The following is a 12,661-nucleotide window of genomic DNA, read 5'->3' as shown; positions in this document are numbered from 1 at the left end:
TTTGTTGAAACTTTTTGTTGAAGCGTCATTTTTATTAGCTCCGGATTTTAAAATTCCAGATAGAATACCTGCACCACTATTACAACTACTTTTGGGGTGGTTCTTTGATTTGAGAAGGAAGTTTAGATGAAGTGTCTTCCTCTGAGGCATTGCTAAATAATCCAGACAAGAAAACTTTTTGTGCTGAAACTTTTTGATCTTTTTCTGCACCTCCATCTTCAGAGGACATAAGTTCAACTGGTTTGGCTCTCTGAATCTGTGGGCGACCTTGACTAGGTTTAATTCCAGAACGGTCTTGTTTCTGCTGTTTTGGTTTCTGATTAGGGGAAGCTTCACTCGTTGCTATTGGTTCTTCAGCTGTTGTAGTAAGTTTGCTCAAAAATCCAGATATGATGCCACTAGACTCATTTTGCTGATTGTTGGCACTTTGAACAGATATATTTGCTGGCTGATTGCTTGACTGGTGTTGTGTTACTCCTTGTGACACAGTCTGACCTTGACGTTGTGGACCTTGCATCTGGCTTCAGTCCAGCCAGATATTCTGACACAGAGTCAACTAAGTTCTGAAGTTCATCCATAGTATCATGATACTCCTTATTTGGCTTCTGCACAGGTGGCAATATTTCATCTGGGCCCCTTGTGCAATCATTTCCCATGCTGCTCTGTTGTTCATTAAAGCCTTGTGACCATGCATCATAAGAGGAAATATATCTTGCATTACTGTAGTAACTGTCATATTCATACTGTGCATTCTCTTCTACAAACAACATATCATCTAGCTCTTCTTCAGACCCAAGAGAGAACTGCATTTCATCAGATCCTGCAGACCCATATTCATTTCTTGCTCTCATCCTGGCTTCCTCTTCCTCACAATAAATTGTGTAGTTCTCAAGGGTGTCTTCAAATGAGTTCTTGGCCCACATCCTGGTTTTGTACAACAGCCCCTCTGTATATGATGCTTGGTTTGCCTTGTGAAGTTGCAAAATTGAAGGAATGATGTTTTCAGGAGGGGAAATTTCATCCTCGAAGTTTCTAGCTTCCTTATAGACCAAACGGACCTCACTGCTGCCTATGGCTGCTCTCCTGATGGGATTTCCTGATGCATCATACTCCTCAGCCTCCTCTGGGGACATTGCATCACACTGTACTGTCTGGTAAAACCGACTGTCTTTGGAGTTGATTCTATAAATTTCACTCTTGGTGTCATCATCATCACCCCACGTTTTCTGCTCTGGTTCCAGGTAATCATCCAGTATGTTGTCATTAATTTTGTATTTGATCTCCCAGTCTTCAACTCCCATACCTGAGTCCACTGGAATCATTTACCACTTGAAAATCTGGTGTGCATAAAGTGAAAGTGCCAGAAGCATGGATGAGGAGAAGAATGAACAGGAAGAGAAATGAACAAAATCATAAATTAAATTAAATTAAAGAAAGACAGAAAGATGAAAATGTATGAAACAAGTAAAATAAAAATTTTTTGGAGCTAAACTGACTGTAAAAAAAATTACTTTCTTGACTATTTTAATTCTTAAAATTTAGTTTAGAAGCAACTCTTAGATATTATTCATAGATCATATCTTGAATATGTGCATTTTGTTTTACTGCACTGGCAGATTTTTGCACACTGCCCTTGTTTTTAACAAACTTTAAACAAGAAAACAAATTTAAAAGAAAGAAGAAAGAAAGACAAAAGTATATTCAAGACATTATCTGAAAATAAGTAATAGTATCTTATTCACGGTTGCTTCCGATAATTTTAATATTGTAAATAATAACCTTTTTATTTATTTATTTTTTAAGTATTTTTAGATAATGTGTGGGTAATGGAATATTTCAATGTATGCCAAGCTGTACATGTGTTTGTGTAATCAACATACCTCTGTTCCCTTCCTTCTCTATAATCCAAGTCATAGCTCTGGATAGAGTCTGTCCTAGACTCTTTTGATAATGCCCGATTCTGTAATCTTCGGCCAATAGGGTACTGATGTACCGAGGAATTGGGTTGAGCTGTGGTGTGGTATCGTGGAGGCCTGCTGTTTGTCTCACTGCGGTAATCACTGTCCCGGTCATCCCCAGCGCTGTCGTGGTCATCAAAAGCTACATCACAACATAATCCAGAAATGAATAAAGTATGGTCAGGTAGGATGTCACCTAAAAATTAAATTAAATGAATGTAGAGACTCCAAAGACCATGCTAAAGCAGTGACAGTTGTGGTATATGCTATATTCCGGCATAAATTATTTTAAACCACATTTATAATTATTTAGGTGATAAAGGTGATGGAGATGTTATTTGTCAATTACACAGTTCTAAATACAAATCACATACACAACAAATAAATGCATGAAGTAAAAATATATGTATAATGAAGGAATGATGAATAACCAAAATAGGAAAGGAGGAATAGTGGAAAATTTCCGTTTGCAAATGCACTATACTTCATCTTGTTTTATGTACACTATTAGTCATCAGCTTGGGCAGACAAACACATTCTTTATTATTACTATTTTCCAAATGTTAAAATAATAGTAAAATGACCAATGAAAATATAATAAATAAAATTGTCATAAAATTATAGTTTTGCAACGAATAATTTTAAGAATATAAGCATTATCGAATGGTTTAAAGCCATGGTCAGACATGACTTGTCTTTGAGCATATGAAATTTCCTCAGACACTGCAACGGTCATGATATGACGTTGAGCTCTGCAGCGTCTTTTCAAAAACTTAAATTCAACAAAATGTAAAACCATACAATCTGCTCCACTTTCCTGCAATGCTGCAGTTTTACATTTCTGTTCTTTTAATTCAGCTACGAGGTCATGCTGTGATGTTTTGATCTTTTGTTGGTCACACAGTTTCATGTGATATTAGTTAGCAAGTCAGAGTTCACCAAACTTGAATTTTGTAATGCACCGAAATGCAAAACTATGCTCTGCTCTCCCACATTTGCACGTGTATGAATGGAAGCCAATGAAGGGAAAAGTCTAGTGTGACCGCCCCTTAAGATGGCAAACATAAATTCAGTCTAGTGTTTCAAAACAATTGACTGGTAGTGCATATTAGACAACTTGATGTCTTAGATTCTGGTGTATTACTAATAAATATTATATATTTTGCTTAATCACTCTCAGAATCTGTTTGCATATTTGTGTAATGTAAATTATTCATTATTCATTCTTTCTGGTGACAGAAAGAAAGAAAGAAAGAAAGAAAATAAGTGAAATGATGATTAGTTCCAACACACATTAAGTACATACTCTGCTGATCATTCCATCCAAAGTATGTCCAATTGCCTAGTGGTTTGGAGAAAGTTAAACAGCAGAAGATAGATGTAATGGTAACACTTTACAATAAGGTTCTATTTGATAACATTGATTAACTACATTAGTGAACATGAACTAACAATGAAATAAAAGTCTAAAGCATTTATTAATCTTAATGTTAATTTCATAATTTACTAATACATTATTAAAACCACAATTTGTATGTGTTAATGTTTAACAGACCTGAGCTAACATGAACTAAGAATGGATAGTTGTACTAACAAATGTTAAGAAAGATTCATAAATACTTTAACACTGACAATGAGCAATTCATTTGTTAGTCAATGCACTAACATTAACTAATAACGTCTTACTGTAAGTGTTACTCATGCAAAATATAATATAATATAAATAAAGTATTATATTATATAAATATAATATAATAAATAACAATAATATAATATATATTATATAAAATATAATAAATATATATATATTTTTTAAGATCATAAATCTACTTCTGTATTTTTTTATTACAAATTGCTATCAAGTATTTCAGTAAATTACTTCATGGTTGGGCAGGTCACCCAAAAATGAATATTCAGCAATTCATTTCTCATATTCATGTTGTTACAAATCTGTATGACATTCTTTTTCATGGAACAAGAATAAATGTTACACAGAATGTTAGAGATGTCATAGTATTCACTTCCACTCCATTATTGTTTTCATACAATGAAAGTAAATATTGACTATCATAGAGTCATTCTGCCTAACATCATATTTTATGTTCCAAGTAAAACAAGAAAGTAATAAAGGTTTAAGTTAACATGAAGGTAAATGACAGAATCTTCATTTGTTGAGTGTACTACCCTTTAAAGCAAAAGTAAATCTTGACACTTGCAATATTAATACAACAAACAGAACATAAAAGTCTGAATGTCATATAATCATCAGGGTTAACTACATCACAGCAGCTATAAACTACTGCCATCTACTGGCTTAAAGGGGACTTGTCATGTCATTTCATTTCATTTTTTCCCCACAGTAAAAGCTAAAAAGAGAATACTTACAGCACTGCGAGGGCACTGAGAGCAGCTGTCTTCTCTGTGCTTCATCTTGCAGTGAATACTATAAAAAAAATGATGGGAAATGAACAAAATGGTTAAAAGTCATGATAATACACAAAGTATTTCAGCTAACATCAGCTTACTTACCCGTGTCTGTTTTCATAAATGAGGTGAATCAAAAAGCCTAAGATAGAGGCTTACTTAAACTTGTTTTACACTGGCTAAGACAACAATAAACCATGTCTGAATCATTTGTATCTAATCAGATGTGATGTTCATGTGCTCTAATCTTACCCTCCATTGGTTATACAGCACATCTTTAAGTGGTCTTTTGACAGTAGAACTGTAAGGCCCTTGCAGTGCTCAGTGCTCACAGCAGGAGGCAGTAAAAGATCATTCTTTTAACAAAACGGCAGAATTCCAGAATTTTTTGGAGTACCAATGCAATGTTGCTGAGATCAAAATACCAAATACCTGATACAATACACAAATTCAACACAACCAAAATCACTATGTATGAAAATACAAATCTGAAGTTTATGAGGTATCTTTTTATATATTTAAGAAAAGGTTCTGAGTTTCAGGCAACAGCTGAAAATGAATTTAAAAAACCTATACAGATTTCCATTTGTAGGATATGAAAAAAAAAATCATACCTCAAATTTAAAACTCACTCATTGAATCTGAATAATGGTAACTCTTGCCCAAGTCCATCAAACTGTACATATCTATACTCCATCTAAACACACACAGTCTGTACCTCATCATGTATCCTCATAGAGTTGATGCGCTCCAGCTTTTTAGTCCAGTACTGCGCCTCATCGTCTGGGATATCTGCACAAGCAAACAAATAATACAGAAATAAGGGGAAAAGAAAGTCTGATATCTTTAGATAAAACTCCTGCTTCCACTGTTCCAATGCACCTCTCACTCCTCCCTTCCAGTTTTTCTGGCCACACAGCACTCAATTCTGTATTCAGTGTTTAATATGGCATGAGACACAGAGGTTACTGCAGGAACATCACAAATACATCAGCACACTTTGCGTCCACTCTTTTTTCCCCTCGAGATGTTCTCCATTTACGTCTCCTTACTTCTCCCAATTCATTTAGATTTTTTATATCATAAAGTGGCCCTAAAACACTTATGTCACTTAAAAATGTATGAATTTATTTTTGTGGCTACTGTATATATGGCAGTTAAAGGAACTGCTTAGAATCTGTTCTAAGAGGTTTGAGAAAAGGTAAATATAAAAATAAAATAAAATAAGGAATATTCTATTCTACTAAATTATATTCTATTATATGTGGACTACCGAAAGGGAGCTCAAAGCGTGTGTCCAGCAGCACTTGGTGAGGAGTGGGGTTTTTAGTGCCATATATCTCATCTTCCTTCATCAGAACCTCAGAATCCAGTGAGGTCCATTCTCCAGGCCCCTCCTAAAGAAAGAGAGAGAGAGAGACCTGTAAGACTCCTTTGACGGTATTTGTTTCACAAGAGTATGTGCATTTTCCATTTATAAATTCATGAGGGCCACATTAACTAATTCAACTACATTTTTATATTTTCTGCAGAAAATGTGAGTGGGCGCCAACACACCTCTAGGCTGAATACCAGTCCATTACCCATAATAACACTTTCTCAAGTGAAAACATCTATCCCTTGTTGTCCTCTCACATCAAAATCCACTGACAGATTTTAGAAGTGTTTTGAACTGCTTTCATTTGTAAACAGTTCTTGATCTGTGCATTTTTCTTTCTTGATTCAGATGATAACTTTTTCAATGAACAAAGCAATATTATAGCAATATTATATTATATTATATATTTTAGCCAGAAGCAACGGCTTGAAGTTATAAACATCTTAATGAAGCTTTTTGCTTCACAAGATATTAATTGATGGACTGGCGTCATGTGGGTTACTTGTGGATTACTGTGATGTTTTTATCAGCTGTTTGGACTCTCATTTTGATGGCACCCATTCACTTCTGTTGAAGAAACAAACACTTCAACATCTTGGATGGCCTAAGGGTACATTTTCAGCACATTTTAATTTTGGGCTGAATTATTCCTTTAATTGACTGCCTTTGACTGATACCCTGGGGTTATTCCAGAACTGCCTAGTTGGAAGCAATTCCAACAGGCATTGTTTTCATCATTCTCACCATTTGCACTGCATTCCCCACCCACCTCAGCTCCGGGCATGACTCAGATGGTCTTAACTTCTTGTGTGAAACAAGATGGGAGTGGCACTTTCATGCCTCACCAGAAAGACAGCTGAGATGTGTGACTGTTGAGGGTGTATTCTCTTCATTCCGATTGGCTGGTGGTGCCGACTAACCTCATCTGATTGGCGTATGGTGTTAAGTGGGATCCATGCTGTTCCTATCAAGGTGTCCCAGATAAGCCCTTTATTCCACACCTCCACAACCAGACCCAGGTCCAGACGATTAATCTCACTTGGGCCACAGATAGAGATACAGAAATAGAGATCAGACCATCATCAAACATGAAGAAGAAATGCAACAATTCTGAAATCTCCAAATTCACCCACACCTCTCTGTGAGTTCAAGACACTTCATCAGTGTCCTTTAGGGGAGAGTCTAAAAATAGCTTTACCAACGGTGGGTGAATTGAGAAAATGTACCGGGCATAACTATTTCGTACAGATCATAAAATTTTTATTTTGAATTATTAATGGTACATTTTTGGAATGGAATTATGTGGTTGGGTTTTCTTGTATATTGGTAGATTTTTTTGCACCCTCAGATTCCAGATTTTCAAATAGTTGTATCTCGGCCAAATATTGTGCTATCCTAACAGCTTTCAGATGATGTATAAATCTCAATTTCGAAAACGTGACCCTTATGGACTGGTTTTGTGGTCCAGGGTCACATACAAGAAAAGGTTCTGAGATATTTTTTTCAAGCAATAGCTGACACTGAACCCAAAAAAACTATATAGACTTCAATTTGTTGGATGTGGGGGGAAAAAAATCACCCAAATACAAAATAAAATATGTTAAATTCATATTTAAAATATGAAATTCACCATAATTCCAATCTAAAAAAAATGAATAGTGGTAACTCTTGTCCATTCCCATCAAATTACCATGTTATTCTACTGTACATATTCATGCATCTCTACTCCATCTAAACACACAGTCTGTACCTCATCATGTATCCTCATAGAGTTGATGCGCTCCAGCTTTTTAGTCCAGTACTGCGCCTCATCGTCTGGGATATCTGCACAAGCAAACAAATAATACAGAAATAAGGGGAAAAGAAAGTCTGATATCTTTAGATAAAACTCCTGCTTCCACTGTTCCAATGCACCTCTCACTCCTCCCTTCCAGTTTTTCTGGCCACACAGCACTCAATTCTGTATTCACAGTGTTTAATATGGCATGAGACACAGAGGTTACTGCAGCAACATTACAAATACATCAGCACCCTTTGCTTCCACTCTTTTTTCCTCAGATCCTCCATTTACGTCTCCTTAATTCTCCCGATTCATTTAGATATTTTATATCATACAGTGGCTCTAAAAAGTAATTAAGTCACTTAAAAATTTATGAATTTAGTTTCGTGGCCACTGTATATGTGGCAGTTAAAGAAACTGCTCAGAATCTGTTCTAAGAGGTCTGAAAAAAGGTAAATCTAAAAAGAAAATAAAAAAGGCATATTCTATTCTATCATATGTGGACTACCAAAAGGGAGCTCAAAGCGTGTGTCCAGCAGCACTTGGTGAGGAGTGGGGTTTTTAGTGCCATATATCTCATTTTCCTTCATCAGAACCTCAGAATCCAGTGAGGTCCATTCTCCAGGCCCCTCCTAAAGAAAGAGAGAGAGAGAGACCTGTAAGACTCCTTTGACGGTATTTGTTTCACAAGAGTATGTGCATTTTCCATTTATAAATTCATGAGGGCCACATTAACTAATTCAACTACATTTTTATATTTTCTGCAGAAAATGTGAGTGGGCGCCAACACACCTCTAGGCTGAATACCAGTCCATTACCCATAATAACACTTTCTCAAGTGAAAACATCTATCCCTTGTTGTCCTCTCACATCAAAATCCACTGACAGATTTTAGAAGTGTTTTGAACTGCTTTCATTTGTAAACAGTTCTTGATCTGTGCATTTTTCTTTCTTGATTCAGATGATAACTTTTTCAATGAACAAAGCAATATTATAGCAATATTATATTATATTATATATTTTAGCCAGAAGCAACGGCTTGAAGTTATAAACATCTTAATGAAGCTTTTTGCTTCACAAGATATTAATTTATGGACTGGCGTCATGTGGGTTACTTGTGGATTACTGTGATGTTTTTATCAGCTGTTTGGACTCTCATTTTGATGGCACCCATTCACTGCAGAGGATCTATTGTCAAGTGATGTAATGCTGAATTTCTCCAAATCTGTTGAAGAAACAAACTCTTCAACATCTTGGATGGCCTAAGGGTACATTTTCAGCACATTTTAATTTGGGGCTGAATTATTCCTTTAATTGACTGCCTTTGACTGATACCCTGGGGTTATTCCAGAACTGCCTAGTTGGAAGCAATTCCAACAGGCATTGTTTTCATCATTCTCACCATTTGCACTGCATTCCCCACCCACCTCAGCTCCGGGCATGACTCAGATGGTCTTAACTTCTTGTGTGAAACAAGATGGGAGTGGCACTTTCATGCCTCACCAGAAAGACAGCTGAGATGTGTGACTGTTGAGGGTGTATTCTCTTCATTCCGATTGGCTGGTGGTGCCGACTAACCTCATCTGATTGGCGTATGGTGTTAAGTGGGATCCATGCTGTTCCTATCAAGGTGTCCCAGATAAGCCCTTTATTCCACACCTCCACAACCAGACCCAGGTCCAGACGATTAATCTCACTTGGGCCACAGATAGAGATACAGAAATAGAGATCAGACCATCATCAAACATGAAGAAGAAATGCAACAATTCTGAAATCTCCAAATTCACCCACACCTCTCTGTGAGTTCAAGACACTTCATCAGTGTCCTTTAGGGGAGAGTCTAAAAATAGCTTTACCAACGGTGGGTGAATTGAGAAAATGTACCGGGCATAACTATTTCGTACAGATCATAAAATTTTTATTTTTAATTATTAATGGTACATTTTTGGAATGGAATTATGTGGTTGGGTTTTCTTGTATATTGGTGGCTAACAGTATAGTTAATTGTGTCTCTTATAACATCAAGTTTAAGCCATCTAATGTTTGCTTCAGTAGATCATCCCTATGTACATACATACATGATTTCATATCTGTATAAATTTGCATATAACTTTATATGTTCTAGCACACCTGTACATACAATTTATTCTTTTTTTTTGTGGTTTATATTTATGCATGTGTATTTTATTCACATCTCACTTTTATTATCTGTGTGTTGTTGTTGTCTCAGTGTACTGGAAGCTTGTGACACTATAACAAATTCCTTGTATGTGCAAACATACTTGGCAATAAAGCTCTTTCTGATTCTGATTCTGATTCTGATGTTCATGTTGTTTATGTCAGAGTTAAAAGTGTAGTTCACCCAAAAATGAAAACTTTTGCTTTATTTACTCTTTGGTGTGCCATTCCAAGCCTGTTTGACTTGAAAAATTCACATGACCCACTTTAAGACAGTTACATGGTGCTTTTATCCCCCAATCAGCCCCATCATTCACTTTAACGGATTTAAAAAGCAAATTTAAAAAAATAAATGAATAATGATAAAAAAGAAAGTAATACGGGTTAGAAACTAAATGAGGGTGGGTAAATAATGACAGAATTTTCATTATTTAGGGGTGAAATAATTCAACTTACTCAAAGACAGTCTATTTTGGACCCTGCTTTAGGGTTAACACATGGATAAAAAGAACGGACCAAAAGAAAGAAACGGGGGCCAGATTGTACATTTTACATCCTAGCCTGTACATTTTAATATTAGAAACATTACTAATAGAAATAGTTATATTTCATATATGCCAGATATATTATAATTTTTTTATGCAATGACTCTGGATAATTGATTTTAAGAATAGAGATCACGGTTTGCCCAAAATTCTGAAAATAAAACATTAGACAACCAAACAAAATAATATGTAGGGTTAATTTACTTGTGTCAGGCTTGTGTTGTGTTTTGTTCCCCATGTGCTCCCTGTGTCCCAGTGTTTATGCCCATATTTGGTTAGTTTCCTGTTCCTGTCCTGATTAAATTCCAGGTGTTCCCCATTTAATTCCATTGATCCCAGGTGTGTCTCGTCATCTCCTCGTCTTGTCATGTGTTTAAATAGTGTTCCCTGTTTTTAGTTCAGCGTCCGGTATTGTTCATGTCTACGTGAGTTTTCTGTGTTTCCTTTAAGTTATTAAAAGTCTCTGGATTTATGTACTCCACGTCTCCCTCCGTTCCTTGTTCGGCACTCCACTCAGTAGTGCAACCGTGACAACTTGAGGTTCTGACAAAATGTTTTATTTAATGTTATAAATGAGTCTATTTACAATGGGGAAAATATTTATTTGATCCCCTGCTGATTTTGTAAGTTTGCCCACTTACAAAGAAATGAAGGGTCTGTAATTTTTATGGTAGGTTTATTTTAACAGATAGAGACAGAATATCAAACAAAAAATCCAGAAAAAAACACATTATATAAAGGTTAGAAATTGATTTGCGTTTCAGTGAGTGAAATAAGTATTTGATCCCCTACCAACCAGCAAGAATTCTGGCTCCCACAGATTGGTTATGTGCCCATGTGGAACACAGATTAGTCCTGCCACTTTAAAGGGGTCATATGATGTTGCTAAAAAGAACATTATTTTGTGTATTTGGTGTAATGAAATGTTTATGTGGTTTAAGGTTAAAAAAACACATTATTTTCCACATACTGTACATTATTGTTTCTCCTCTATGCCCCGCCTTTCGTCGATTTTTACGACACATCAGAATATTTGGGTTGAACTGTTCTGGAACAGTGTTGTAAATACAACTTAACCACTGATTTCTAGTTGTGTCCTCTTTTGGAAGGCCAAACAAAGAGCTGCAAAAGGCTTAAATGGGCTACAAGTCCATCAGCAAGAAGCTTGGTGAGAAGGAGACAACTGTTGGGTGCGATTATTCGGAAATGGAAGAAATACAAAACAACCATCAATCGGCCTCGGTCTGGAGCTCTGTGCAAGATATTGCCTCAAAGAAATACAAAACAACCATCAATCGGCCTCGGTCTGGAGCTCTGTGCAAGATCTTGCCTCATGGGGTAAGAATGATCATGAGAAAGGTGAGGGATCAGCCCCGAACTACACCGGAGGAGTTTGTTAATGATCTTAAGGCAGTTGGGACCACAGTCACCAAGCAAAACATTGGTAGCACACTACGCCGCAATGGACTGAAATCCTGCAACGCCCGCAAGGTCCCCCTGCTCAAGAAGGCACATGTACAAGCCCATTTAAAGTTTGCCAATGAACATCTAAATGATTCAGAGAAGGCTTGGGAAAAAGTGCTGTGGTCAGATGAGACCAAAATTGAACTCTTTGGCATTAACTCGACTCGCCGTGTTTGGAGGGAGAGAAATGCTGACTTATGACCCCAAGAACACCATCCCTACAGTCAAGCATGGAGGAACTGGAAAATCTTGGACGAGAACCTCGTTCCCTCAGCCAGAACACTGAAGATGGGTCATGGATGGGTCTTCCAGCATGACAATGACCCAAAACATACCACCAAGGCAACAAAGGAGTGGCTCAAGAAGAAGCACATTAAGGTCATGGAGTGGCCTAGCCAGTTTCAATCTTATAGAAAATCTATGGAGGGAGCTGAAATTTCGAGTTGCCGAACGACAGCCAAGAAACCTTAAGGATCTATAAAGGGGAGTGGATCAAAATCCCTCCTGAGATGCGTGCAAACCTGGTGACCAACTACAAAAAACATCTTACCTCTGTGCTTGCCAACAAGGGTTACTGCACCAAGTACTAAGGCCCAATCCCAATTCTATTTTATACCCCTTCCCCTTCCCCTACCCCTCCCTCTTGTCCCTTGAAACAGAGGGTCAAGGGGTAGGGGGGAAAATATTTCCCTAAGAATTGGGACACCACTACTATGCCGTCACACGTCATCATACGTCGTTTAGCTCCTACACACACCTATACTTGTGTGCTGGTGTGCATTAGAGCCTTACCGTTCTATATTAATGCGCTGCTTACTGACACACACACACACATACATATCGGAGATCGCGCAGATCACACATCCAGGAGAAAAGAAACTTGTTAACGCTGCCCCACGACTTTTATTAATAACAGTTTAAATACTGAATCGCT

At 36.9% G+C, this 12,661-nt stretch overlaps 1 protein-coding gene across 2 annotated transcripts; it reads right to left on the bottom strand.

Annotated features, from left to right (window-relative positions):
* Nucleotides 1–295: 295 nt before the first annotated feature.
* On the bottom strand, nt 296–6,985 carry LOC107595919 (protein unc-13 homolog B-like). 2 transcript variants are annotated; one of them, XM_016286516.1, is made up of 6 exons: nt 6,681–6,985; nt 5,656–5,779; nt 5,101–5,174; nt 4,344–4,401; nt 1,881–2,100; nt 296–1,337 (listed from the first exon to the last, which is right to left on the bottom strand). In XM_016286516.1, the coding sequence occupies exon 6, from the start codon at nt 1,320–1,322 to the stop codon at nt 405–407; it is 918 nt and encodes a 305-aa protein (XP_016142002.1). In that variant the 5' UTR covers nt 1,323–1,337; nt 1,881–2,100; nt 4,344–4,401; nt 5,101–5,174; nt 5,656–5,779; nt 6,681–6,985; the 3' UTR covers nt 296–404. Both variants share the same exon structure in this region, with proteins under 2 accessions (XP_016142002.1, XP_016142003.1).
* Nucleotides 6,986–12,661: the final 5,676 nt, after the last annotated feature.

This window comes from Sinocyclocheilus grahami, unplaced genomic scaffold, assembly GCF_001515645.1.
Source record: "Sinocyclocheilus grahami isolate Dianchi unplaced genomic scaffold, SAMN03320097.WGS_v1.1 scaffold211.1, whole genome shotgun sequence".
Lineage (NCBI taxonomy): Eukaryota > Metazoa > Chordata > Actinopteri > Cypriniformes > Cyprinidae > Sinocyclocheilus > Sinocyclocheilus grahami.
Note: the sequence above shows the minus strand (reverse complement) of the source record. Positions and strands in the feature narration are given on the sequence as shown.